Source organism: Scyliorhinus canicula, chromosome 2 (assembly GCF_902713615.1).
Source record: "Scyliorhinus canicula chromosome 2, sScyCan1.1, whole genome shotgun sequence".
NCBI lineage: Eukaryota > Metazoa > Chordata > Chondrichthyes > Carcharhiniformes > Scyliorhinidae > Scyliorhinus > Scyliorhinus canicula.
The window spans coordinates 53,673,121-53,700,387 of NC_052147.1; the positions used below are offsets into that span (position 1 = coordinate 53,673,121).

At 46.0% G+C, this 27,267-nt stretch overlaps 1 protein-coding gene across 3 annotated transcripts in view; it reads right to left on the minus strand.

Moving 5' to 3' along the window:
• The window catches only part of map4k5 (mitogen-activated protein kinase kinase kinase kinase 5), a 238,025-nt gene that overhangs the window by 199,341 nt on the left and 11,417 nt on the right, over nt 1-27,267 (minus strand). For all 3 annotated transcript variants that reach the window (XM_038778355.1, XM_038778345.1, XM_038778366.1), the window contains exon 2: nt 6,134-6,191. In XM_038778355.1, the coding sequence (XP_038634283.1) occupies nt 6,134-6,191 (58 nt within the window). The remainder of the gene's footprint in view (nt 1-6,133; nt 6,192-27,267) is intronic.

Here is a 27,267-nt window from a genome sequence, read left to right on the forward strand (position 1 = left end):
TCCGGGTCTCCATTCCCACTCAGGAGGTCCACCCAAATCAGATGTGCACCCAACCGTCTGAACTTGTTAACATGAACTGATACAATCATTGCTCTCTGTTCTGTATTTGTGCATGCAACTAACGGGGTTTTTTTTTTTTTTTAGTTACAGCTCTGCAACTATGAAAAAAAAGTGGAAAAGCGGGATGTGATCTTTACATGGGTATGTACAGAAGGGGTGATGGGTAATGGAAAGACCACTAGGGGGAGCACTGGCGTGTATAAAGGGGAAACAAGCAGCCCGCTGGCTTACTGGGTGGATTAGACCAGTGCATCTCAAACTATCTGATATGGCGTACCGGCAGTTTTTTTTTTTCCAATGTGCCAGGGACCGGTGAGCGAAACAAGCCAATCCAGGATTACTGTCTCTTTCTTTCTGGAAACACTCCAAGTACTGGCAGACGGTGGCTCGCGTACCGGTACACGTACCACACTTTCAGAAGCACTGGATTAGACCATGAGAACAGAGGCAGAGATTTAGCTCAGGGCTGCTAGTGTGGTCAGGCCTAGTTGTAGTGTATAGAAAAGTTGTAACCTTTCTACTAGTACAGTTCTTAAAGAACTCATGCATTTATTTAAGTTGTGTTGCTCAATAAACCTACTGTAAAACTTCTGGACGACTTAGAGCCTTCTTCCAAAGCATCTACTGCGACTGAGTTGGGTAGCATAGATTATTTGCCTTACAGGTAACAAAACACTTCCCAATCTTACCACTAAGGGGGATTTAGGACAGGGTAGTTTCCAGAGGGTGGGTAGGAGCAGGGAGCGTCTTGGACAGTTACAAGAAACTTATGGGGTCAGAGGTGACGCAGACCAAGGAGCTGAAGCGAGGAGCTGGGAGGCGAGATAGAGGATGGTTAATGGGCAGACGCATTGAGTAGAGTCAACGCGTCTGCAACATGTGCCAGGCTCAGCCTGATACAATTTAAGGTTGTTCACCGGACTCACATGACAGTGGCCCGGATGAGCAGATTCTTGGGGCTGAGAACAGATGCGCATAATGTGCGGGAGGACCAACGAACCATGTCCACATGTTTTGACATGTCCAAAGCTTAGGGAATTTTGGCAGGGGTTTGCAGACGTCATGTCCACGATGTTAAAGACAAGGGTGGTGCTGAGTCCAGAAGTGGTCATTTTCAGGGTGTTAGAAGACCAGGAATCCAGGAGGAGAAAGAGGCAGACATTCTGGCCTTTGCTTCCCTGGTATCCTGGAGACGGATACTATTAGCATGGAGGGACTCAAAGCCCCCGAAGTCGGAGACCTGGCTATCGGACATGGATAGCTTTCTGTGTTTGGAGAAAATCAAGTTTGCCTTGAGAGGGTCACTGTTAGGGTTCACCTGGAGGTGGCAAACCTTCATCGATTTCTTTGCGGGAAATTAATCATCAGCAGACGGTTGCGGGGGGAGTAGTTTAGATTAGAGTAGGGAGTCAATAAGGGTGGGACCTGTACGAGATAAATGACTTTTGCACTTATGTTTATGGTTTCATGTATATTATTTATTTTGTTGTCACTATACCGAAAATACCTCAATAAAATGTTTATTAAAAAAAAATCAGTTGCTAAAAGAATTTTATGCATTGATGATCAATAGCAGCAACATTGATTAATGCATGCTACAGTACTAAAATATGTTTGGCGAGTTGGTGCAGACATCTATGAAATTGCCACTTATTTAGATTAAGAAAAATAGTTATGTAGCCAAGATTCAAAAGGGACAATTGAGCTCAAAAATCTACAGTACTAAAATATGTTTGGCGAGTTGGTGCAGACATCTGTGAAATTGCCACTTATTTAGATTAAGAAAAATAGTTATGTAGCCAAGATTCAAAAGGGACAATTGAGCTCAAAAATCTACAGTACTAAAATATGTTTGGCGAGTTGGTGCAGACATCTGTGAAATTGCCACTTATTTAGATTAAGAAAAATAGTTATGTAGCCAAGATTCAAAAGGGACAATTGAGCTCAAAAATCGTTTTTTTTTAACAAAAAAAAAGAAATACAGTAGCAACTTGTAGATGAGGAAATAGAGTGAATGCAGTATATATGGATTGACAAAGAACCAGGTGATAAATAACTCTGGAGGAGGCATGGTGGTGGGGATGGGATAGATTAGAAATTGGGCTATACTGGGGCTGAAATAAATGCTGCTTCTGATGGATGTCTCACACAGTAGGAGCAGTGCTGCTGAAATGTTATTGACCTGATGTTGTCTGACCTTCTGAGTATTTCCAGCATTTTCAGTCTTTATTTCAGATTTTCAGCATCCACAATATTTAGCTTTTGGATTAGGGATTGGTTAGAAGGGAGAAAACAAAGAAGTTAAGGATACAGAATAGCTGGATGTGGGTGGTGTTGTAGATTTAGATTTAAGCCGAAAAGATATGGTGTTAACATTTTCAGAGACCCAAAAGACCTAATTTTTTTTTTTTAAGATCAAAGGAAGCTGCAAATGGACTTTGATAAGATGGAGGAATGAGCCACAATGTGGCAAATGGACTTCAATGACCTGACACCCAGTTATACCTTTCCATCACCTCTCTCAACTCGCCACTGTTTTTGGTGCTGGTTTGTCATAGAATCAGAATGACACAGACAAAGACCATTTGACCCAGAGCCCATGCCAGTTCTCTGTCATGCTGCTTACCTGACATAGAGAGAGTCCTAGATGAGGAAACAAATTCCTCCAACAAAACATTGGGATTACTGTAGACATTGTCTTCAGTTCCTGCCACCTACTCCATTATCAACATTGAGGCTGAACAAATTCACAAATTTATCCTATTTGACATGGAGATGAGTTTCAGACCATACATCATGTGGCATCCCCAAGACTAGTTACATCCATTTCCATCATGTTGCTTTTCTTTGCACCTGTCTCAGTTTTCTGTTCCTTGAAACCCCTATTCATGCCTTTATTACCTCTAAACTCGACCATTCCAATCTCTTGCCGTCCTATGTTCTACCCTCCTGAGACTTGAACACATCCAATCCAAAGCACTGCAGCCAGAATCCTAGATCTCAACAATTCCCTTTCACCCTCAGCCCAGACACAAAACCCCCAAGTATTGTGAAGTGTGAGAAGTGCACTGTAGAACTACAAGAGGGCTGTCAAGTGGCAGATTAAATTTAATGCAATGAAGTGTGAAATAATGAATTTTGGTATGGGTGCATGGTGGCACACTGGTTAGCACTGCTGCCTCATGGTGCTGAGGACCTGTATTTGATCCCGGCCCCAGATCACTGTCCGTGTGGAGTTTGCATATTCTCCTCGTGTCTGCGTGGGTCTAACTCCCACAAACCAAAATGTGCAGCGTAGGTGGATTGGCCATACTAAATTGCCCCTTAATTTGAAAAAATAATTGGGTACTCTAAAATTTTTTTTTTTTAAGAAGTAATTAACTTTGGTAGGAAGAACGAGGAGAGGCAATAAGGTACAATACTTTTACAACATTTTTTTCCGTTGCCCCACATAGAAAACCTTTCACTAGCTTAGAGTTAGTACAGTCCCTTAGAAATTATGTATTTTTACAGGCGCCACTGTGGTGCAATGGGTAGCATTGCTGCCTCACGGCACTGAGGTCCCGGGTTCGATCCCAGCCCATGTGGAGTTGCCCATTCGCTCAGTGTCTGTGTGGGTCTCACCCCCACCACCAAAAGATGTGCAGGACAGGTGGATTGGCCACGTTAAATTGCCCCTTAATTGGAAAAATTAAGAAATTATGTAGTTTTATGATAGATTTCATAGTGAATAGGGTACTCAGGAGATTGCATACCTCTGGCACACTGTTTTAACTACGTTATTACACATACAGTTCTTCCTTGAAGCTTTTCCCCTGTCAGCCTGATAACTACAAAGCTGAAATAATATTTTTTTCATTAAGCATTTCCATCTCATTGAGGCTGCCTCAGGGCAATCCACATCCAACAACTGCTCTGAAAGTGCTGCTCACATTTTAACAGCTGTGTTACAATCACAGTGGGGGAACTATAAACCAAATTTATCAAATAACTCCCAAAAGAAATTACCAACAAAATTACACTTTTTGCAACTTTTATTTACACAAATCTGAATATATACAAATTTAGTCATGAATTAAAAGCTAAACGATACATCAAATAAAAGATACATTCCCTTTAAATTGTCAATACAACAAAGATACACCTTATGCAAATACTACCATTTGCATCACTTCACACACAAAATGTAGCTGTACATAGCTACATAGTTTCACTATATGTTGCTCTTTTTCATGCACAATAGATCAGAATTCCTATCCGACAACAGCTTTCACCTTTGGGTTATTTTTTTGAGTACTATCATCATCAGCAAGGCACATTTAGATGAACCCTCTCTTCCTTAGATCATGATACTTGATGCTGCTGTTTTCCAGAGTTCCTTTTCAACTAACCAAGCAATAACATTCCGATTCAATCTGGTCACTTCTGGAAACACCCAGACCTATAGAATCTCCGAGTTAACCATACAGCTAGATCTTTATAAGCCAACTTGCACCGTACCTTCAAGAGCTCCTGTCTCATTTCCTGCCAAACAGAAACTGACCCCCAATGTGCTTCTTCCCCTCATAAAACTTCCCTTTCCGTATGCTTTCATTTTGTCTCTGCAACCATGCACCGACTGTCTTCACCCTCCAACTCTTCAGCTTCTAGTACGACTTTACTTCTTTCTCAACTTTCATGTTAACACTAATTCCAGGTCAAGGGTCCTTAGGTCACATGGATCCGTATATTATCCAAGAAAATTACAATTGGCGCAAGCTCTCAAAAAGTTATTTTCAAATATTTATAAAACCACAGATTCCACAGACCTTAAAGAAATTACAAATGTTTTGCTACCAGGTCAAAGGTATAGCTGTCACAAATTCCATCACAGAAGCGGAGATAATCCACAACTTTCTAAAACAATTAACATTCTAAATAAAGCAACCCACAACATTCTGGGGTCAATTTCCCCCTCTATCAATGTCAACTGATCCTTTTTTTAAAAATCCCAGTGTAGCCACCTGCGGTGGCCACGTCCCGATTTCAAAATGGACACTCGCAAAGAGTGCAGGGAAAAATGGACAGCACTAAAGAAAACAAGCAGGTGCAAGGTTTTCTGTGTATTAAGACCTGCAAAACCCAGACAGAACTGAAACCAATAGCCGTTAGCATATTAATGAGCTATCTCCGGGGACAAAAAGGAAACATTGAAACAATTGAGACCAGGACAGACTCCCCGGCGCCAGTGGGAGCTAAAACAAAGGCAGGCCAACGGTTACATAGGGCCCGCCCAACGATCAGGGAACAAACCCGGTATTGGAGAAAATCAATACGAACGATTGGGACATGGTCCAATTAATTGGGACCAAGTCCGGGGTCCGCCCAGAAGGGCGCGAAACCCCTGGGGACTATAAAACAGAGTCCCCAAGGTCAGTTCGCTCCCTTGGAAGAACTCTCACCTTGGCTTTGGCTCTCAGCGATGAGAGGCCCGCCAAGCACCAGCCAAGTAAGTCTAAGGTCAACGCACACTACGAGATAGACGCTCCTAGCTACTATCCTATCCCAGTTCGAAGCCAGCAGTATCAGAACCGGACAACGGCCATTGTTCCTCTGACTGAGTGGGCCACTCGAAGCTAAGTATAGGCTTTAGTAGTAGTTTAGTTTAGCGAGTAGAGTTTATGCATGAGTAATAATTGACTGTGTGTAAATAAATGCGTATCGATTTCAAACTTACTAACTGGTGTATCGAGTCATTGATCAGTATTCGGCTTTGAACCCTGTGGTGGTATCAGAAAGATACCTGGTGACTCTTGAGCAAAGGTAATTAAAACAGAGCAAATTAAGGGAAAGCATAACGAGTACACCAGCATCTGAGTCTGCAACTTTGCCAAAAACTAATCAGTTCTTCCTTGGCCCATACCGTTTCAGTGTACTAGTTCTGTCAAATCCATCCTTTAGTTTGAGATATATAGTTTACAGACAAACAAACTAACAGGCAAAAACATTACCTCCACTTGCCTTCAGTGTGGGAGGACAACATGTTGTATTGATATTGCTTAAGATTAAAGACATATTTGCTAAATTTAGTTACCTGGTTCCAATTTGATAATTTTAACTGCAGCCAGCTCTCCAGTCAGTAGATTCCTTGCCTGCAATGAAAATTAGAGAATATTTAGTAAAACAGATCCAACTGGTATTATTCATTATATTTTTGAAAACACAGAGTTAAGAAGATAGGAATATTCATGCATTACACTAATTACATTATATTGTGCAATTAATTTTAATTTTAGATGGGCAATCTAGGACTGAATGCATAGACACAGCCACAAATGCACAGAATACTTTGCTCATGCATAACTTAAATACCAGTGTTGCACTGAAGGTTCCACTGGGAGATGCCATTATTTCAGATGAAAAATAAAACAGGAATCATCTACCTGTTCAAGCAGATGCACGAGATTCTATACCACTATTTGAAGGACAACAGGGGAAATGGTGTCTTGACCAACATTTGTCACTCAACCAATATATTTAACAAAGGTCCTCACATCTGCAACAATTAAAGTGCACAGAATTGGAGATGACCTTATGACACGGACTGATAATCGGTAGAGTAGTAGATGAAGTCAAGAGTAAAGAATTGAAATACTTGCAATTATAAAGCACCTTTCACAAGATACCTCAAGCCACTTCACAGTACTTTTGAAGTGCCAGTACTGCTGCAATGTTGAAACACAGCAGTCCATTTGCACATAGCAAGCTCCAACAAACAGTAATGTGATGGCCAAAGTAGTGTCATGAAATCTTAAACATCCACATGAGTGGGAGATGGGGCTTCAGTTTAATGTCAAAGATTTTTTTTTTTTTTAAATTTAGAGTACCCAATTATTTTTTTCCCAATTAAAGGGCAATTAAAGGACATCTTTGGATTGTGGGGGTGTAACCAACGCAGACGCGGGGAGAATGTGCAAACTACACGGACTGTGACCCAGGGCCAGGATTTGAACCCGGGTCCTCAGTGCGTAGTCCCAGTGCTAACCACTGCGCCATCATGCCAGTCCATGTCAAAGATAACAATGCAATATTCCCTCAGTACTGCACTAGAATGTCAGCCTCGAGTTTTTTGTGCTCATCCTGAAACGGGACTACAGCCTTCTAACTCAAGGTGAGAATGCTACCAACTCAACCATGGCTGACACTGGATAGAGGTAAAGAATTTGTTCTCTAGATTGCTAGGATAAGATAAGTGCATTTTCCCAGAGATTCTTCAATCTGATTGGTTAAGCTATTCACTTTTTTTTTGAACAAGGGAGTAGGCCATTCAGCCTCTTGTGCTTGCTTCGTCATTTGATAAGCTTTGCCTGTTCACAGATGCCATATAGAGAGCCCTGCAGAATTTGGATGACTGACAGAGAATTTGCCATGCAAAATTCATGAGAAAATGTGTAGGATTAGGGACCATAAGTTTTTCACGGTGGAAAAAATCTGGTCCAATAAATTTTACATAAGACATCCGGTGGCGGCTGTGAAGGAGTAAGTCGCACATTTGGTGGCTCCCGCTCTGGTCAGATTTTTGGACCTTTTCCCCGGACTTTTTTCCGGTTTTAAACGGCAGATTCGAAGGCTGAGGCAATTTCGCAATGTTTCCACGCATCGGTGTGTGGAGAAAAGGACCAGAAGTGCACGAAAAGGCAGAAACAAGAAGTCAGTCACAAGCTGTGTTGAAGCTGCAGTGGGAGACGTATGGTCGAGGGCCGGACTTCTGGGGTGGCAGCGCAGCGACCAACGGACCCAGTGATGCAGGCCATTCAGGATGGTTTTGACAGGCAGAAGCGGGAATGCTTGGACCCGATTAAGGAATCAATTGATCGGCTAGAGTGCAGACTGGACACCCAGGACTGGGTGAATCAGATGGTGGAGAAGGCTCTACTTGAACAAGAGGAGCATCAAACAGCGGTGAAGCTGGAGGTGGGTTGCTTCGGGAACAGCAGAAAAGGTTCTTGGAGAAAGTGGAGGACATTAAGAATCGGTCCCGCCGGTAGAACTTAACAATCGTCGGGCTCCCAGAGGGGGCTGAGGGAGCAGACACTGGGGCATACGTGGCGGGTATGTTTGAAAAGCTGCTGGGGGAGGGGGCATTCCCCCGACCGTTGAGGTGGACAGGGTGTACCAGGCGCTTGCTAGGAAGCCGCGAGCGGGGGATCCTTCGAGGGGCAATGGTGGTGAGATTCCGCAGGATCCTGGACAAGGAATGCATTCTTCGGTGGGCCAAGCGCACGCGGAATTGCAAGTGGGACAACAGCATCGTGCGGCTGTACCAGGACCCGAGCGTGGAGGTGGCGAGGAAGAGGACAGGCTTTAACCAAGTCACAGCTATTTTCTTTTAAGAAGCAGGTGAAGTTTGGTCTGCTGTATCCGGCGCTTCTTTGGGTCACGCATGAGGACCAGCATCACTATTCTGAGTCGCCCAATGAGGCGCTGGATGTTGCGAAAAGAAAAGGACTGGTGGGAGTCTGAGAACTCTTGGACTTAGAGACAACTTGTTGGCCTATATTGGGCCCCTTTTTCTGTGGTTTCTTTTTCTTTTCTCCCCCTTGTTTTCTTGATGGGTTTTGTTTTCCTGTTTCTAAATTGGTTATGCTTTCTCTTGTTGTTTTATGTCCGTTTTTGGAGCTCTGTCTAGGGAAAGGGGTGGGTTGGGGGGTCGATTTTTAGTTTTTGGGGTTTTTTTCTTGGTAGATGTTGGCAATGTCCCTTTTGTGGGGTTTGTTTTGTGTTTTTATTGCTTTTGTGCGATGGAGATGTGCCTGTTAAGTTTCGGTGGGTGGTGCTTTTCTTTTTTCTTGCTGTTGGGTGTTTGTTTGGGGACTGTTAGATGAGGGAATTTGTTTGTATGGGCAGGGGGAGGGGAGCGATGGAACAATAAGGTGGGAGACTTCTTGGTGCCGAGGGCCACCAAGCTAGCTGGGTGAGCTAGCTCACGGAAGCACAGTAGGGTGTGTGTATGTGCTCAGTTTACTAGATGGGTGGTTTTATAGTGTTGTGTTGGGGGGCGGTGGGAGGGAGATGGGTTCTGCTGACGAGGGAGGGACGTTGGTGGAAGGACACGGAGCGGGTCGGGGGTGGCGGTCGCCGTGGGGTGGAGGCAGGCCCAAGAAAGGGGATGGCTGATCGGGGGGGGCACTTTGCCCCCCAACTAGGCTGATCACCTGGAATGTCCGGGGGCTAAATGGGCCGGTAAAGAGGGCACGTGTGTTTGCGCACCTGAGGGGACTAAGGCGAACGTGGTAATGCTGCAGGAGAAGCACCTTAAAGTCGTGGACCAGGTCAGGTTGAGGAAAGGCTGGATCAGTCTGGTTTTCCACTCGGGGCTGGATACAAAGACTAGAGGGGTTGCGATTCTGATTAACAAGCGGGTGGCATTTGAGGTGGGGAGAATAGACTCGGATGTGGGAGGTCGATAGGTGGGGAGAATAGACTCGGATGTGGGCGGCAAGCTGCAGGGGATGAAGGTAGTGCTGGTCAATGTATATGCGCCAAATTGGGATGACAGGGTTTTTAATAAAGAGGGTGCCAGGGAAGATTCCGGACGAAGGAATTTTCTTTTTACTCCTACGTACATTAAATGTATTCCCGGATCGATTTCTTGGTCTTGGGTGGGGCGCTATTGGCAGGGGTGGTGGACACGGGGTACTCGGCGATTACGATCTCGGACCTTGCTCCACACTGGGTGGACCTGCAGGTTAGTATGGATAACAAGCAGCGCCCGCAATTGAGGTTGGATGTAGGGCTATTGGTGGACGAAACGGTGTGCGAGAGGCTGAGGAAGTGCATGCTGAACTACCTGCAGGTAAATGATACGGGGGAGGTCTCAGCAGTAGTAGTCTGGGAAGCGCTGAAGACAGTAGTGAGAGGAGAGCTGATCTCAATCCGGGCTCACGAGGGACAGGGCGGATAAGGCAGAAACGGACCAACTGGTAAAAGAGATTCTACGAGTTGAGAGGAGGTATGCGGAGGCTCCAGAGGCAGGGTTTTTAAGGGAACACCGAAGGCTACAGGTGGAATTTCGTTTGTTAACCACCGGGAGGGCAGTGGAACAGCTCAGGAAGGTGAAGGGGGCGATTTATGAGCATGGGTGAAGGCCAGCAGGATGCCGGCACAGCAGCTCAGAAAGAGGGAGGCAGCCAGAGAAATAGGGAAAGTTATTGAAGGGGATGGGAACTTAGTTGCGGACTCGGCGGGGTGAGCAAGGCCTTTCGGGACTTTATAGCAGGTTGTATAGGTCGGAAACCCCTGCAGGGCCAGAAGGGATGAGGCACTTCTTGGATGGGCTGACTTTCCAGAAGGTGGATGGGGAGCTGGTAGAAGGGCTGGGGGCAACGATCAGGCTGGAGGAGATAGTGGAGGGTCTGAAGGCCATGCAGTCGGGCAAGGACCCAGGACCGGACGGGTACCCAGCCGAGTTCTATAAAAAGTTCTGCGGAATATTGGGGCCGGTGCTGATGAAGGTCTTTAACGAGGCTAAGGAAAGAGGGACTCTGCCGCAGACGATGTCACAGGCCATGATCTCACTCATTTTGAAAAAGGACTAGGGCCCGGAGCTATGTGGGTCTTACAGGCCGATTTCCTTGCTGATCGTAGATGCCAAACTTCTGGCCAACTTCTTGTCCTCCAGGATTGAGGACTGTGTACCGGACGTTATTGTGGAGGATCAAACGGGGTTTGTTAAGGGCAGGCAGCTGGTGCCCAATGTAAGAAGGCTGCTGAACGTGATCATGATGCCCCTGGAATCGTGATGGATGCGGAGAAAGCCTTTGACCGGGTCGAGTGGGATTATTTATGGGAGGAGTTGAAGCGGTTTGGGTTTGGAAAGGGCTTTATTGACTGGGTTAGGTTGCTGTACCGGGCTCCGGTTGCAAGTGTACGGATAAACAGGACGACTTCGGACTATTGCAGAATCCAATGGGGGAACGAGACAGGGATGCCCCCCTCTCCCCACTGCTGTCTGCGCTGGCGATAGAGCCGCTGGCTATTGCTCTGAGCGCCTCAAGGCGGGGGTTGTGGAGCACAGAGTCGCGCTGTATGCGGATGACCTACTGCTGTATGTCTCAGACCCAATGGAGGGGATGGAAGAAATTATGGGACTTTTGGGGAATTTGGCCGGTTTTCAGGGTATAAGCTCAATATGGGGAAGAGCGAGATGTTTGTGGTCCAGGTGAGAAGTCAGAAGAGGCGACTGGGGTCATAAATGGTTATGGGGAAAGGACAGATCAATGACACTAGGCACATAGCTTTCAGCAAGTTGGGGGCAGGTACAATGGCCTAGACAGCCTTCTTCTATATTTTAAGGTCCTGCTACTCTAACTTTCTCTGTTCAAGCAATACTCCATTTCTTCATGACTGCACTAATTATATAGAAATTTACAATGAACCTATTCCATTGGCTTTTATATCCGACCTAGGTTTTGGTGTTCGGGCCTGTTCATAATGCTTGAACTCTAAGATGGCAATCTATTTCAGACATTCTGAAGTATGATATCTGCATGTGCCCCTTCCGTCGGATTTCAGAATAAAAGACCACCATCCCTTCAAAGAATCAACCATGAACATATTGCTCAGCTGCTTTAGTCGCAAGATGGGTACAGAACATAATCTTCCCATTTGTGCACTTATAATTTCAAACCAGCGTGAAATGAGAGCAATCCTGCATGAGGTCCAGTAATGCCAACTTCAAAAATAAGTAGGAACAGGCTTTTTTTTATACAAGTGCACCCTTAATAAAATGTGAACAATTTTGGCTTTTTTTTGGAAGTGCTGTTAATTCATTATATCTGTTTTGACTTATTCCACCCAAACATGTGTTCCTTTGTCATATAATGCATTTGGAGGAAAATATTCACATTACTTCACTCTCGAAATCAGCCTACAAAAGAACCTTTTTCTTAGCTTTACATGGAATAATCAAAAATAAACACATAGAAATCCAATTACTTCACATTGAAGCAGGTCTCAAATGTTGCTTATAAGGATTTCTAATGTTTTAATTAAAGCTCAGAAGTCAAAAACGGTGGCAGATTGACAAACTCTCCAACTCAGAATGTTCGCATAATGTGCATTTGTACTGTAGAACAATCCGCAATCCTAAACTCGTCTGTTTTGTAGTAGCTTTATGTAGATCTTCTGTGAACACTAACCGTCAGGAAACAGAGCCAATTTTAAATTATCTATATTTGTATTTTGGGGTATTGGAAACAACGTATAGATTTAGGTGAATTTAAGTGTGATATTCTATATAACAAAGAGTTAAAACTTCAGTTATATTAATGTTAAATAATGGTGCTTACATATATGGAGGTTTTGGTTTCATTTCAAATTGTGCCTGCAATGTAATTTGAGAATACACCACAAAAATGTGTGAAGAAAGACAAGGTTGTTGCTTAGCAACCAGAGGTCATTAAATTAGAAAGTAGTTTAAGCTGGACCCAGTAACAGTTGGAACTAGGTAGCTGGAGAGGAAGCATCTCTCACAGAAAATTGCCAGAAGCAGTTGAGTAATGGGAGGAAAGCAAGTCCCATAAGTTAAAGAACAGGTAGTTGTCGAAACCAGGGAATAAAAGACAAGTCCCAGGAAGATTCAATTCAAAGTGACAAAGGGAACTGGTAATTGAACAAGGTCCTTTTCACTGAAATTAACGAAAAGGGCAGAGAAAGGCGCCTAGTTAAAAATAGAGCTTTTTTTTAAAAAAAATTCAATTAAGAGGCAATTTAGTGGCCAATCCACCTACCCTGAACATCTTTGGGTTGTGGGGGTGAGACCCACGCGGACATGTGCAAACTCCACACGGATAGTGACCTGGGGCTGGGATCGAATCCGGGTCCTTGGCACTGCAAGGCAGCAGTGCTAACCACTGTGCCACCCCATTACAGATAGAGCTGAAATGTGCCGACTTGGTGAAGTTGACGAGTGAGAAATTAAACACCTGAAGTAATCCTAAAGTTAGTGATATCTTAATACAGCCTGTGAAGCTAATAGCATGGTTGGGTACCCAATAGTTGTACAGATGCTTTAATGCATGTGGCAATTCAAGGCAGAGGAATACTGAAAGGAAAGTTTGAAATCCCGGAAGTGGATCTGTGATGAAACATTTTGAGAGACGGCATTGTTTGGGAGAGTGGAGTTTGGAAATACTTGTGTGGAAACCGGAGTTCCAGTGAGACCATCTGGCTCACAGTGATAAGCATTGGAGGGGGGGGGGGGGTGAGAAACCCACAAAAGACGCATTGGGGACACCTGCCACTTGGTTTCAGAGTGGGGTGTGTCTGACTACAGATGGCCTGTTGGTTTACAGGGACTGTGTACTTGCTGAGAACATTATAGTATAAGTTAGATACATTTTGCAACTTGTGTTATCTGTTACAATTTGTGAAGATATTGGTGGAGTAAAGGAATAGGTGTTCCAGTTAACCTTTTCATGTTCAATAAATGTTTTATTCTTTTGCAAAAAGCTAATTGGCAGCCCGTTGAGTCTTCATCCACATTTCTAAAAAATAAAAAGGGCTAGGGTTCCATTCTGGGACCTTCCTGTCCAGTAGTATCAGCTGGGATCATAACACTGGCTTTTAAAATAATATTTGACCACTTAATAGCTGTTTTGAAGAAATTTATGGCAGCATCAACTGGTTGCTTAGAGTCATTTCTTTTTTATTTTGAAGTACCCAATTCATTTTTTCCAATTAAGGGACAATTTAGCGTGGTCAATCCACCTACCCTGCACATCTTTGGGTCGTGGGGGGTGAGACCTACGCAGACACTGGGAGAATGTGCAAACTCCACACGGACAGTAACCCGGGGACAGGATCGAACCCGGGTCCTCGGCACCGTGAGACAGCAGTGCCAACCACTGCACCAGCCCCTCAGAGTCATGTTACTAGCTTTTTAATTTCCTCAAATTGCTCCATCTGGACTAGCAATGTTAGCTTACTCTTGGAATTTTGCCTTACAATAGAGCTTTCTAGGCTTCTTTACTCTTCACACATGAAATTCTCTCTGTAAATTAATGACATCTTCAACCTTCATTTATTTATTTATTGATTTGGCTGTGATTCAAAACCCTTTAGCTCACCACCCTCATGGCACATATCTTTCATTCTTGCACTGAAGCCATCTAGATCTTCCAGCTTCTTGTCCAAAGCCACCAGAAAAATATAGTCCAATTCACTAACTTTCAACTCTCTCTCGATCCATTAATTCGCTACAGCCACTGTTGACCTACTAAACAACTCTCTTACTTGATTTCGTATCACTCGACACCTCAGATTGATATAGTTCCCATGCTCACTTCCTCACAATCAATCTTGTTATCACCATCAGATCTGGATGCATTATACAAACATTACCACACCATCTACTCAAATCCCCATTTCATAATCCTCTTCTAGAGCAAGCTTACATCTTGCCAAAATTTCACTCCAAAACCTCTTTCCTCAAGTGCAAGAAGTTCACGGGCTGCCAGGCTTCTAGCATTGTGGTTCAAATTGGCTAGTTGTTGCTGGTTCCTTCATTACCCTTTCAGACTATGAAAAGCATCTTAGAAATGGACACATTTTCTGGAGAGAAATTTCTAACTTTATGATTACGGAGTTAAAAACATTTTTGCCACAGGCCGCTTAACAAATCTCGGTACACAAATTGCATTTTGCCATTACGTTAGTCATTTTATTTCCGGGCAGAAATGAGGGTGGAAAGAATTGCCTAGAAATGCCAGACATAATTTAGCTTCCTCTAAGCTAAGCCTGAATCAGACTGTAGACTTAAAACATTGCTTGACTACTTCAAAATTAGTACTGGCAAGTTCTCAAGTCAAATACACATGAAACACAAAGGCCCGTAACTTTCCGACTCCCCCCTGCATCAGATTTGGGGGGTACCCCAAAGATGTGTTGGGGAATTCCTCTCGAAGTTCCCAGGTAAGGGTTTACCTGACAATTGCCCAGAAGGGGCAACAACCCCTCGACAATTGCACTGCACTGGAAATCAACCAACAAGGCAATTTAAATTGCTAACTTTGGATGGTTCTACCAATTTTACATTCAGTCACTCAAAGAGACGAAGGGGAAAAAAGCACTTCTAACTTCAGCATTCAGCATACCTAGCTATTTTTTAAAAACCCAGACATTCTACCCCCCCCCCCCCCCCCCCCCCCCCCCCGGCTCAAAATAAGCATGCCAACGGTATTTCCCAATTCCACCCACATGGGATTCTCTTCTCTTCTCTTCTCTCCCCTCCCCCCCCCCCCCCCCCCCCCCCCCCCCTCCAATGATCTGTCTCCGGCCTACCAAAACATCAGTCTCTCTCGTCCCCCGGACGCCCAGGTCTTCCGACACGCCAAAAATCGGCACCTTGGGGTCTATGTTCATAGTTCTTTGAAAGTTGCCACTCAAGTGGATAGAGCTGGGAAGAAGGCCTATGGTGTGCTAGCGTTCATTAGCAGAGGGATTGAATTTAAGAGCCGTGAGGTGATGATGCAGCTGTACAAAACCTTGGTCAGGCCACATTTGGAGTACTGTGTGCAGTTCTGGTCACCTCATTTTAGGAAGGATGTGGAAGCTTTGGAAAAGGTGCAAAGGAGATTTACCAGGATGGTGCCTGGAATGGAGAGTAGGTCATACGAGGAAAGGTTGAGGGTGCTAGGCCTTTTCTCATTAGAACGGAGAAGGATGAGGGGCGACTTGATAGAGGTTTATAAGATGATCAGGGGAATAGATAGAGTAGACAGTCAGAGACTTTTTCCCCGGGTGGAACACACCATTACAAGGGGACATAAATTTAAGATAAATGGTGGAAGATATAGAGGGGATGTCAGAGGTAGGTTCTTTACCCAGAGAGTAGTGGGGGCATGGAATGCACTGCCTGTGGTAGTAGTTGAGTCGGAAAAGTTAGGGACCTTCAAGCGGCTATTGGATAGGTACTTGGATTAGGGTAGAATAATGGAGTGTAGGTTAAATTCTTAAGGGCAGCACGGTAGCATTGTGGAAAGCACAATTGCTTCACAGCTCCAGGGTCCCAAGTTCGATTTCGACTTGGGTCACTGTCTGTGTGGAGTCTGCACATCCTCCCCGTGACTGCGTGGGTTTCCTCCGGGTACTCCGGTTTCCTCCCACAGTCCAAAGATGTGCAGGTTGGGTGGATTGGCCATGAAAAATTGTCCAAAGTTCTATGATTAACGTAGGACAAAAGTTCGGCGCAACATCGTGGGCCGAAGGGCCTGTTCTGTATTTCTCTATCTCTATCTATCTATCTTTGAACCATTCCTTCAACACCGTGGACATATCAGCAAATCCTTGCCAGAATCTCCCAAGCTTCGGTCATGCCCAAAACACATGAACATGATTCACGGGTCCTCCCGCACACCACCCACACCTATCCTCCACCCTAATAAAAGAACCTGCTCATTCGGGCCACAGTCATGTGCACCCTGTGGACAACTTTGAATGGTATCAGGCTAAGCCTGCACACGATGAGGACGCATTAAGCCGACTCAAGGCATCCTCCCACAATCCAGCCTCTAATTCCTTGCCCAACTCTTCCTCACATTTTCGCTTAACCTCCCCTATTGGGGTTCCCTCCCATTCCATGAGTGCTTTATAATTTCTGAGACCTTCCCCACCCCCACTCCCGTTTGACACAACCTTGTCCTGTATCCCCTGGGCAGTAGGAGCGGAGAGGTTGAAACCTGCCTCCGTGCAATGTCCCTCACCTGTAGCGAAACCCATTTCCACTCCCCCTCCAAGTCCGGAAAGCTACCGTCAATAAACAGGTCTCCTATCCGCTAAATCCCAGCTCGCTGACACCGCCAAAACCCCCCCATCTAGCTCCCCCGACACAAACTGGAGCCCATACCGACACTCCCTCCACTCCCATGTGCTTCTGCCACTGTCCCCACATCCTCAAAGCTGCCACCACCACCAGGCTTGGAGCCGGCAAGAGGTGACGTGACCAGTGTCCCTAAACTTGTGCCCCTATATGATGCCACCTCCACCCACTTACACACCGAACCCTCCCCCACTACCCACTTCCTGATCATTGCTATGTTCACCACCCAAAGTTCCTGAAATTTGGGAGGGACAGACCCAACCCCCGCTCCAACAGCACCTTCTTTACCCACGGTGTTTTACCCACCCATACGAACCCAGAGATCACAGTGTTCACTCTCTTAAAAAAAGCCTTCAGAATAAAAATAAGCAGGCACTGAAATACAAACAACTCCGAAGAACAGTAATCTTTACCATCTGCACTCTCCCCGCCAGTGACAACGGAACATACCCCACCTCCGAATGTCGTCCTCCATCTGCTCCACTAACCGAGTGAGCTTGGGTTATTTTCAGCTGCCCTGGGGGACAAGGCAGGAATGTCCACTCTCCTCACTGTTGTTGGACTTTGCTATAGAGCCACTGGCGTTGGCGCTAAGAGTGTCAAAAGGCTGGCAGGGGATAGTGCACGGGATGGAGGGGAGGTGGACCACAGGGCCTCGTTATGTGGACAACCTACTCTTGTATATTTCTGACCGCTGGGGGGGCGGGGGGCTGTAGCGAATGAACGGGCATCGTGCGACAATCACCAGGCAGGAATGTTCCCTTCCAGTCGGGGAACACTTCAGCAGTCAAGGGCATTCAGCCTCTGATCTCCGGGTAAGCGTTCTCCAAGGCGGTCTTCAGGACACGCGACAACGCAGAATTGCCGAGCAAAAACTTATAGCTAAGTTCCGCACGCATGAGTGCGGCCTCAACAGGGATCTTGGATTCATGTCGCATTACATCCACCCCCCACCATCTGGCCTGGACTTGCAAAATCCTACCAACTGTTCTGGCTTGAGACAATTCACACCTCTTTAACCTGTGATTATCCCTCTCCCTGGATCTGTAATGATTTGATTACCTGCAAATGCTCGCATTCCAAGCATTGTCCAGCATCTCTGACTTTGTCTATATAAATGTTTCTGGAACATACCTCGCCATTCACCTGAGGAAGGAGCTGCGCTCCGAAAGCTTGTGTTTGAAACAAACCTGTTGGACTTTAACCTGGTGTTGTAAGACTTCTTACTGTAAATCCATCCAGTGTGGGGCATGGCAGGGATGTCCACTACTATCACCAAGTCCTCAACATCAACCAACCCCGCCAGCAAAGTCTTATCAATGATGAAAAAGTCAATCCAGGAGTGCACATGGGAAAAAAAGAAAACTCCTTCGATCTCGACCTCCACAGATTTACCCCTCCCATCTATTTCATAAACCCCTTTAGTTCCTTTACAGCCGCTGACACCCTCCCGGTCCTCGAACTCAACCGATCCAGCCTTGGATCTATAACCGTATTAATGTACCCACCCCATAATCAGCCGATGAGGCGAGTCCAGGTCGGGGATCTTCCCCAATACCCGCCTCAAACTCTACATAATCCCAGTTCGGTGCATAAACATTGACCAGCAATCTGGCATCCCCTCCAACTTCCCGCTCACCATGCCGTATCTGCCCCCCACCCAGAGTCCGCCACTATGCTTCCCACTTCAAATGCTACCCACTTATTAATCAGAATCACCACTCCCCTTGTTTTAGAATCTCGCCCCGAATATAATACCTGCCCTACCCATCCCTTCCTCAGCCTAGTCTGATTCAACACCCTCGGGTGCATCTCCTGTATCATTGCCACGTCCGCCTTTAAGCTTTTCAAATGCGCGAACACGCGGGCCCTCTTGACTGGCCCATTCAGCTCCTTCACATTCCATGTGATCAGCCTGGTCGGGGGGTGCACCCCCACCCCTCCCCATAGATCAACCATAGCCCTTCCAAGGCAAGCCTCCAGCCCACCTCATGCACCTACAGGCCTGCCCTCAGGCGCACATTGGCATCAACCCAAACCCTGTCGTCTTTCGTCAGTACCTCCCACTCACCCCAGAACAAAATAACAGTTCCAACCCCCATCATCACACTTACCACCTGCTCACCCCCACTGCGCTTCCGTGAGCTAGCCCACCCAGCTAGCCTGGTAGCCCCCGCCCATGGCACCAAGCATCTTACCCCCCACTGATTCCCTCTCTTCCCCCCCCCCACCCCACCACTCAACCATCCTTTGTGAACTTTACAATCCCCAACAAATACAAAAAGCAACCCATCATCCCCCATAAAGAACGAAACAGACCCAAAAACAGAACAGAGCAACGGCCCCAAACATAGTAGCACAGAGCATCAACCCCAAGTGCAAAAGTGGTTCATACAAACCAGAAGAAAACCAAAATACAAAATATAAACACTCCCTCCAGAGTTCAATGCCCTCATTCTACTGCCAGTCCATTGTCTCTGATAAATTCCATCACCTCTTCTGGCGATCCAAAGTAGAGTTCCTGGCCATCGTTACGCACAAACGAGCTGGGTACAACATGCCAAACTTCATCCTTTTCTTAAAAGGGGCCCGACTTAACCCTGTTGAAGCTCGTCCTCCGCACCCAAGTCCTGGTAGACACGCAGCTCGCTGCCTTCCCATGTACAGCACCTCGTCTGCCTGACCCATTTCAGAATCTGTTCCTTATCCAGGAACTGGTGCAATCGCACGCCCTCGGAGGCTAGTTTCTATGTGGCTTCCTCATTCGTGACCTGTGCGCCCGGTCCACCTCCAAGGGCCGAGCAAACGCTCCTTCACCGAGCAGCTTCTCGAACATTCGTGCCAATTATGCACCGCTGTCCACTCCCTCACTGCCCTCTGGTGGACTCCATTCTGGAAGTCGACAGAAAATACTCCGAGGCCACCACCCTGATGCCCTCCCGAGTGGCTGTTTGCAGCACCATCTTGGTTCCTCGCCCTGCTCCATGCCTGCCGAGGCCTGTGTCTGTTCTGTTTCCCGGAGTGGAAAAGCTGCAAATGGACTTTTAACCTGCTATCCACTAGGAAAGCAGTGTACCAATTCCATCAGACACGGGGGACCATCTACGAACACTGAGACAAGGCTGGCCGCCTATTGGCACACCAGCTGAGAAAGCAGGCAGCCACGAAGGAAATAGCACAGGTAATTAATGGGCAGCACAAGTGGATAGCACTTTGGCTTCACAGCTCCAGGGTCCCAGGTTCGATTTCCCGCTGGCTCACTGTCTGTGCAGAGTCTGCACGTTCTCCCCGTGTCTGCATGGGTTTCCTCCGCAGTCCAAAGATGCGCAGGTTAGGTGGAATGGCCATGATAAATTGCCCTTAGTGACTAAAAGGATAGGCGGGGTTATTGGGTTTGGGGGGATAGGGTGGAAGTGAGGGCTTAAGTGGGTCGGTACAGACTCGATGGGTCGAATGACCTCCTTCTGCACTGTATGTTCTATGTAATGAATAGCAGAGGCAGACCAGTAACAGAACTAAAGGAGGTCAATCGGGCACTCAAGACCTTCTATCGGGGACTGTACACCTCCGAGACGTGAAACTCTGGAAGGGAATCCGAAGTGGAGCCAGAGAGCACAGAGTTTCACTCTATGCAGATGGCCTGCTCATCTATGTCTCAAAGCCACAGGAGGAACTGAAGGCAATACTGCAAATACTGAAAGAGTTTGGAACCTTTTCGGGCCACAAACTTAACCTGGGCAAAAGAGAGGCATTCCCAGTGAACCCAAACATCAGAGGAGCAGAGCTGGAGGGGCTCCCGTTTAAAACGGCCCAGAACAGATTCCGTTACCTGGGGATCCAAATAGCCAGAGACTGGACACAGATCCACTAGTGGAACCTGACCAGCCTGGTGGAGGAATTAAGAAAAGACCTTCAAAGGTAGGGGTCACTCCCACTCTTCCTGGCGGGGGGAGTGCAAACAATCAAGAAGAAGGTACTGCCAAGGTTCCTCTTCCTGTTTAGATCCATTCCGATCTTCATTCCCACGGCCTTTTTCCAAAATGTAGACAGTCGTTTGTGTGCGGGGATAAGAACCCAAGATTCCCAAACTGACACTGCAAAGGAGGAAAATCAAGGGGGCTTGTCTTTACCAAACCTACAGTACTACCACTGGGCAGCAACGGCAGAAAGAGTGAAGGGACGGGTACAAGAACCCGACACAGATTGGGTACAAATGGAAGAAGCATCCTGTGAAGGATCGACCCTCCAGACCCTGGCTCAGCAGCACTTGCACATCCTCCTCAACAAGATACACAACGAGCCCAATGGTAGTGACCATGCTGAGAACGTGGACCCAGCCGAGACAATACTTCGGGATAACTAAAATGTCCCCCATGACCCTCATCTGCAGCAATCACAGACACCCCCAGCCATGCTAGGTACCACCTTCAAAAGACGGAGGGGGGACAGGGGCACACGGGTCAAGGACTTCTACATAGGGCACAGACTAACAACACTGGACGAACTGACAAGGAAGTGGAAACTAGCAAAAGCACAAGAAATGAGACGCCTCCAAATAAAGCACTTCCTTCGCAAAGAGACAGTAGGGTACCCTGGCGCCCCAGAAACCACACTACTGCAGGACCGGATAGGCACCAGCAGCAAGAAGGGGGGGTCGCTATGTGAGAAAATATACAGACAGTTACCGGACAGAGCCCGAACACCACTGGACAAGACCAGACAAAAATGGGAGGAAGAATTGGGGACAGAGGTATGGTGGGGACTCTGGAGCGAAGCACTGAGCAGGGCTAACTCCACCTCCTTCTGCGCAAGGCTCAGCCTAATGCAGCCCAAAATGGTGCACAGAGCGCACCTGACGAGAACCCGAAAGAGCCGGATGTGGAGGATAAATGTGAACAGTACCAGAGGGGCTCAGCCAACCATACCCACATGTTTTGGGCTTGTCCCAAACTTGGTAGGTTCTGGACAGCCTTCTCTGAGGCAATGTCCAGGTTGTGGGGGTGAGGGTGAAGCCATGCCCGATAGTGGCAATCTTCGGGGTATGGGAACAGGTTTTCTTAGCGCGGGTAAGAAAAATGTGATATGTGATATAGATATAGATAGATATAGATATATAGATAGATATAGATATATAGATAGATATAGATATATAGATAGATATAGATATATAGATATAGACAAACACAATTGTTTAGAAATATGAGAAAAGCCAATAAAAAGATTTTTAAAAAACATTTGCAATTTACAGCTACTTTATGAATGTAAAATCTTTTAATTGGCACTTTTTATATTTACAAACTATTGTATATATACACACACACACATCACATTTTTCTTAACCACGTTAATGTACTTTATTATACAGAAAGGTTTATCCTGTCCTTATAAATGTAAAATCTGAACCTAAGAAATACATTTGCATATATAAGAGGGGAGGCAGTGGCAAAGTGGTAATATTACTGGACTAGCAATCCAGAGGTCCAGGCTAATTCCTTGGGGTCATGGGTTCAAAATGCACCATGACAGCTGTGAATTTGAATACATTAATAAATCTGGAACAATGAAACCATTGTTGACTGTCGTAAAAAACCATCTGGTTCATTGATCACCGTTAGGGAAGGAAATCTGCCACGCTTACCTCGTGTAATCTAAAAGTGACTCCAGAGCCACAGCTACGTGGTAGAGTTAATAGTCCTCTGAAATAACCTAGCACATCACTGGTCAGAAAAGGAATAAAAATCAGATTGATAACACACCACCAACCTAGGCTTTGGGAATGACAACAGCACAGCCAGACCCGTTTACCTTGCAGAGTCCTCCTGATTACATTCTGGGGGCTTGTGCCAAAATTGGGAGAGTTGGCCCACAAACAAGTTAACCAATAACCTGAAACTGTCTGCAAGGTACGAGTTATGTCCCAGACATCACCACCACCATTCCTAGGTATTTCCTGTCCCACCAGCAGGACAGGCCCACCAGAGATGGTGGCACACTGGTATGCAGTCAGAAAGGCATCCAGAATCCACAAGTCTCATAGCATCAGATCAAACATCAGCAAGGAAATTTCCTGATTACCACATACGATTCCCCCCCCCCCCCCCCACTGATGAAATTAGAACTCCTCCAGGTTGTACACCACTTGGAAAAAGCACTCGAGGATGACACAGGCTGAGATCCAGACTTTTAACACCAATCACCAAGAGAAGATCGGTCGCATCATTGCTAATAATCCAGGCCAATTTCCTCTGGGTGTGAAGGATGTGCAGCATCATGGACTGCTATTTTTTCAAGAAAAATTGAAGCCCTGTTCAAGATCATTCAGGTTTTTTCTACTATTTCTAGGATCTTCCACATGCAAATTTTTTTTTCTTTTTTTTAATAAATTTAGAGTACCCAATTATTATTATTTTCCCCCCAATTAAGGGGCAATTTAGCGTGACCAATCCACCTAAGAAGCACATCTTTTTTGGGTTGTGGGGGCGAAACCCCACAACGGGGAGAATGCGCAAACTCCACACGGACAGTGACCCAGGGCCAGGATTCGAACCCAGGTCCTCAGCGCCGTAGGCAGCAATGCTAACCACTGTGCCACCGTGCTGCCTCACATGCAAAGTTTTAATCCACTATTTTAGATTCATAAGTTTCATTCAGCAAATGCTATTTGTAGGACAAAAATGGAAGTGCTCAGCTAGTTATGTAGCATCTATGACAAGAGTAAAACAGAGTTAACGTTTCAGGCCGGTGACCTTTTGTCAGACACTAGGTCATTGACCTGAAATTTTAACTGTGAAATTTTTACATCTCTCTGTAGATGCTGCCGACCAGCTTAGCATTTTTGTTTCTATTCCAGGTTTCCAGTATCAATAGTATTTAACTTTTGTGCTATTTGTAGGATCGTCCATGCAAAATTTTAATCCATTAATTTTAGATTGTGTTAAGGCGGCACGGTAGCACAGTGGTTAGCAGTGCTGCCTAAGACGCTGAGGACCCAGTTCAATCCCGGCCCCGGGTCACTGTCCGGGTGGAGTTTGCACATTCTCCCAGTGTCTACATGGCTTTCACCCCCACAACCCAAAGATGTGCAAGTCAGGTGGATTGATGATGCTAAATTGCCCCTTAACTGAAAGAAAAATAACAACTGGATACTCTAAATTTATTTATTTTTAATTTAGATGCTGTTGAAAGCCACTTTCAATAATGGGAAGGAGAGATGCTGCAAGATTACCAAATTTGATTTTTAACTAACGTATTGCATTCCTGATTGATCTTCACTTGGTAGAGGTTGGTCTGTTAATTTAGTGGTCCTGTCATTTTTTTACAGGGTCCAATTGCAGCTGTTGATGCATATTTTTAATTGCACATGATTAAATCCCTCAATATGCCCTAAAAGATCAAAAATGTTCTTGGTAGTTTTGAAGATGTTTGTAAAATTGGAGTTGTATAACACTAGCTGACTGTGCATTCTAATTATGGGGAGGGGGTAGCAGGAAGGGGTTTGCAGATAATTAATATGTGACTGACTCTTCCTGCAATTAGTTACTGTTGACTTGTCACTTGACCTTTTCTCACACAATATTTTAAGGTATTGCAGGAAAACATTCAGTTGTAAAAAAAATTGTTTCCAGGCTTTATTTCTGTAGCCCCCTGCCTAGGTACATTAACAGCACTTTGTATAACAGTTTCTGAAGCATGTTGTAAGCATTGATATATATATATATATATTTTTTAAACTGTACTTTGGTGGTACAAATTTGTTTCCATGTTCCAGGTTTGCTGTAGACTTTAACAAAGAAAAACAAATTAGAACCTTTTTAAATTGTCTCACTGTCTTGTATTTTGAATTGTCATTGCTAAAATTGAGTAGAGTGGTTTTTAACCGAAAAAATATACCAGGGTGTGCGTGAAAAGCAAAAAACAAAAAGGCATTCAAATATATGAAAATTAGGAAACCAAGGTAATTAATTAAAATAGTAAATCAACAATGGCAATATTGAACAAGAATGCAGCTAACAATTAAAATCTTCAGGAGGATAAAGAAAAACAGGGAACGAGAAAAGGAAGCAGTAGCATATATCATCGCATCAATGCACAAAACAGCCTTGGTCCAAACAGAATCAATTTACAGTAAGTGGAGGAATAGCAAATAAAATCAGAATCTAGAGAGAGTAAGTCATACACTGCCAAACAAATCGAAACTGATGAAATTTGTAAACAAATTAAAGAATTGTGTATTGTCAATAAGGGAATATCCCAATAAATTACTTATTTTTATTAGTGATGCAAGCTGTGTTGGTTTTTGTTTTCCATCTCTAATTGCCGAGGACATTTAAAAGAAGTCAAGCACATGACTTCCAGTGGCGACTATGAAGGAGTAAGTCGCACATTTGCTGGATCCCGCTCTGGTCGGACTTTTGGACCTTTTCCCCCGATTTTCTACCGGACTCGAATTGTAAAACTGATGACAGGCAATTGTGTACTGAATTCCCACATCGGTGCATGGAGAGAAGGACTAGAAGTGCTCGAAAAGGCAGAAACAGAAAGACAGAGACGGCTTGGGCTGAAGCTGCAGCAGGAGACAGCATGGCGAAGGACCGGACCTCTGGTTTGTCGGCCCAGGGGTCAACGGAGCAGCTGATGTAGTTATTCAGGAAGGCTTTGCTAAGCAGAAAGGGAATGCTTGGACCTGATAAAAGTGTCAATTGAGCAGCTGGAGCTTAGATTGGACGCCCAAGATCAGGCGACCCAGAAGGCGCTGGCTGAGCAGGAGGAACATCAAACTGCGGGGGAGTTGGAGGTGGGGATGCTGAGAGACCAGCAGAAGAAGCTCCTGGAAATGGTGGAGCACCTAGAGAATAGGTCCTGCCGGCAGGACTCGAGAATCTCTGGGCTCCCGAAGGGGTCCGAAGGAGCGGCGCTGGGGCAAACATCACAGACATGTTTGAGAAGCTGCTGGGGGTGGGGCATTTTCCCAGCCCTTGGAGGTGGACAGGGCTCACAGAGCACTCGTGAGGAAGCCGCGAATGGGAGGCCCCCCCCTCCCGTAATGGTGGTGCGATTCCATTGGTACTTGAAAAGGAGCGCATTCTACAGTGGGCCAAGCAGACACGGAGCTGTAAGTGGGACAACAGTATCCTGCAGGTTTACCAAGACCAGAGTGTGGAGGTGGCCAGGAGAAGAGCAGGCTTCAACCAGATTAGGTCAATCCTTTTTCAGGAAAAGGTGAAGTTCGGACTGTTGTATCCAGCCCATCTCTGGGTCACGCATGAGGAACAGCACTTTTATTTCGAGTCACCGGAGGTCACGCTAGACTTCGCAAGCAGTAGAGCTGAGTGAATTAAGGTTTTCATTTGCACTTTTGGGGGATGGAGGCATGCTTGTTTAGATCTTGGTGTCTTTCTGTCGGGCAGTTGTGTGGGAATTGTTTAATGTTGGAGTATGTTTGTATGAGCTGGGGGGGGACTATCCGGCGCCAGGGATGGGGGCCAAGCTAGCTGGGCTGGTTAGCTCTCGGAAGCGCAATGGGGGGTGTGCATATGTTCGCTTTATTAAAGGGGTTGGGTTACAGAGTGTTGTTACTCAGTGGGTCGGGGGGGGGGAAGAAGAGGGGGTAAATGTTCTGCTGACGAGGGAGGGACTTTGGCAAAGGGACAGAGAGGCGGTTGGGGCGGAGGCTGTCTGGGGGCAATCTGGGTGCGGCGCGGAGCATGGGCTGGAGGCGGGCCCAAAAAAGGGGATGGCTGATAGGGGGAAAGTGGAAAGGGCAGAGACGGACCGACTGGTAAAGGAGATACTATATATCGATAGGAGGTATGCGGAGACCCCAGAAGCAGGGCTTTTAAGGGAACGGCAGAGGCTACAGGCGGAGTTCGGCTTGTTAACCACAGGGAGGGTGGTGGAGCAGCTGAGTAAGGCAAGCAGGGCGATCCATGAGCTTTGAGAGACCACCAGAATGCTTGCACAGCAGCTTAGAAAGAGAGAGGCAGCCAGGGAGATTGGGAACCTGGTTGGAGATTCAGCAGGGGTGAATAAGGCATTTAGAGATTTCTACAGTAGGCTGTACAGGCCTGAACCACCTACACGGCCTGAGGGGATGAGGCACTTCTTGGAGGGGCTGAATTTCCCAAAGGTGGACTGGGGGGCCCCGATCGGGTTGGAAAGGATAGTGGAGGGTCTGAAGGCCATGCAGTCGGGTAAAGGCCCGGGGCTGGACAGGTACCCATGGAGTTTTATAAAATGTTCTCTGGGATATTGGGGCCGGTGTTGATGAGGATGTTCAATGAGGCAAGGGAAAGAGGGGTGCTGCCCCCGAAGATGTCACAGGCCACAATATCGCTGATTCTGAAGCAGGA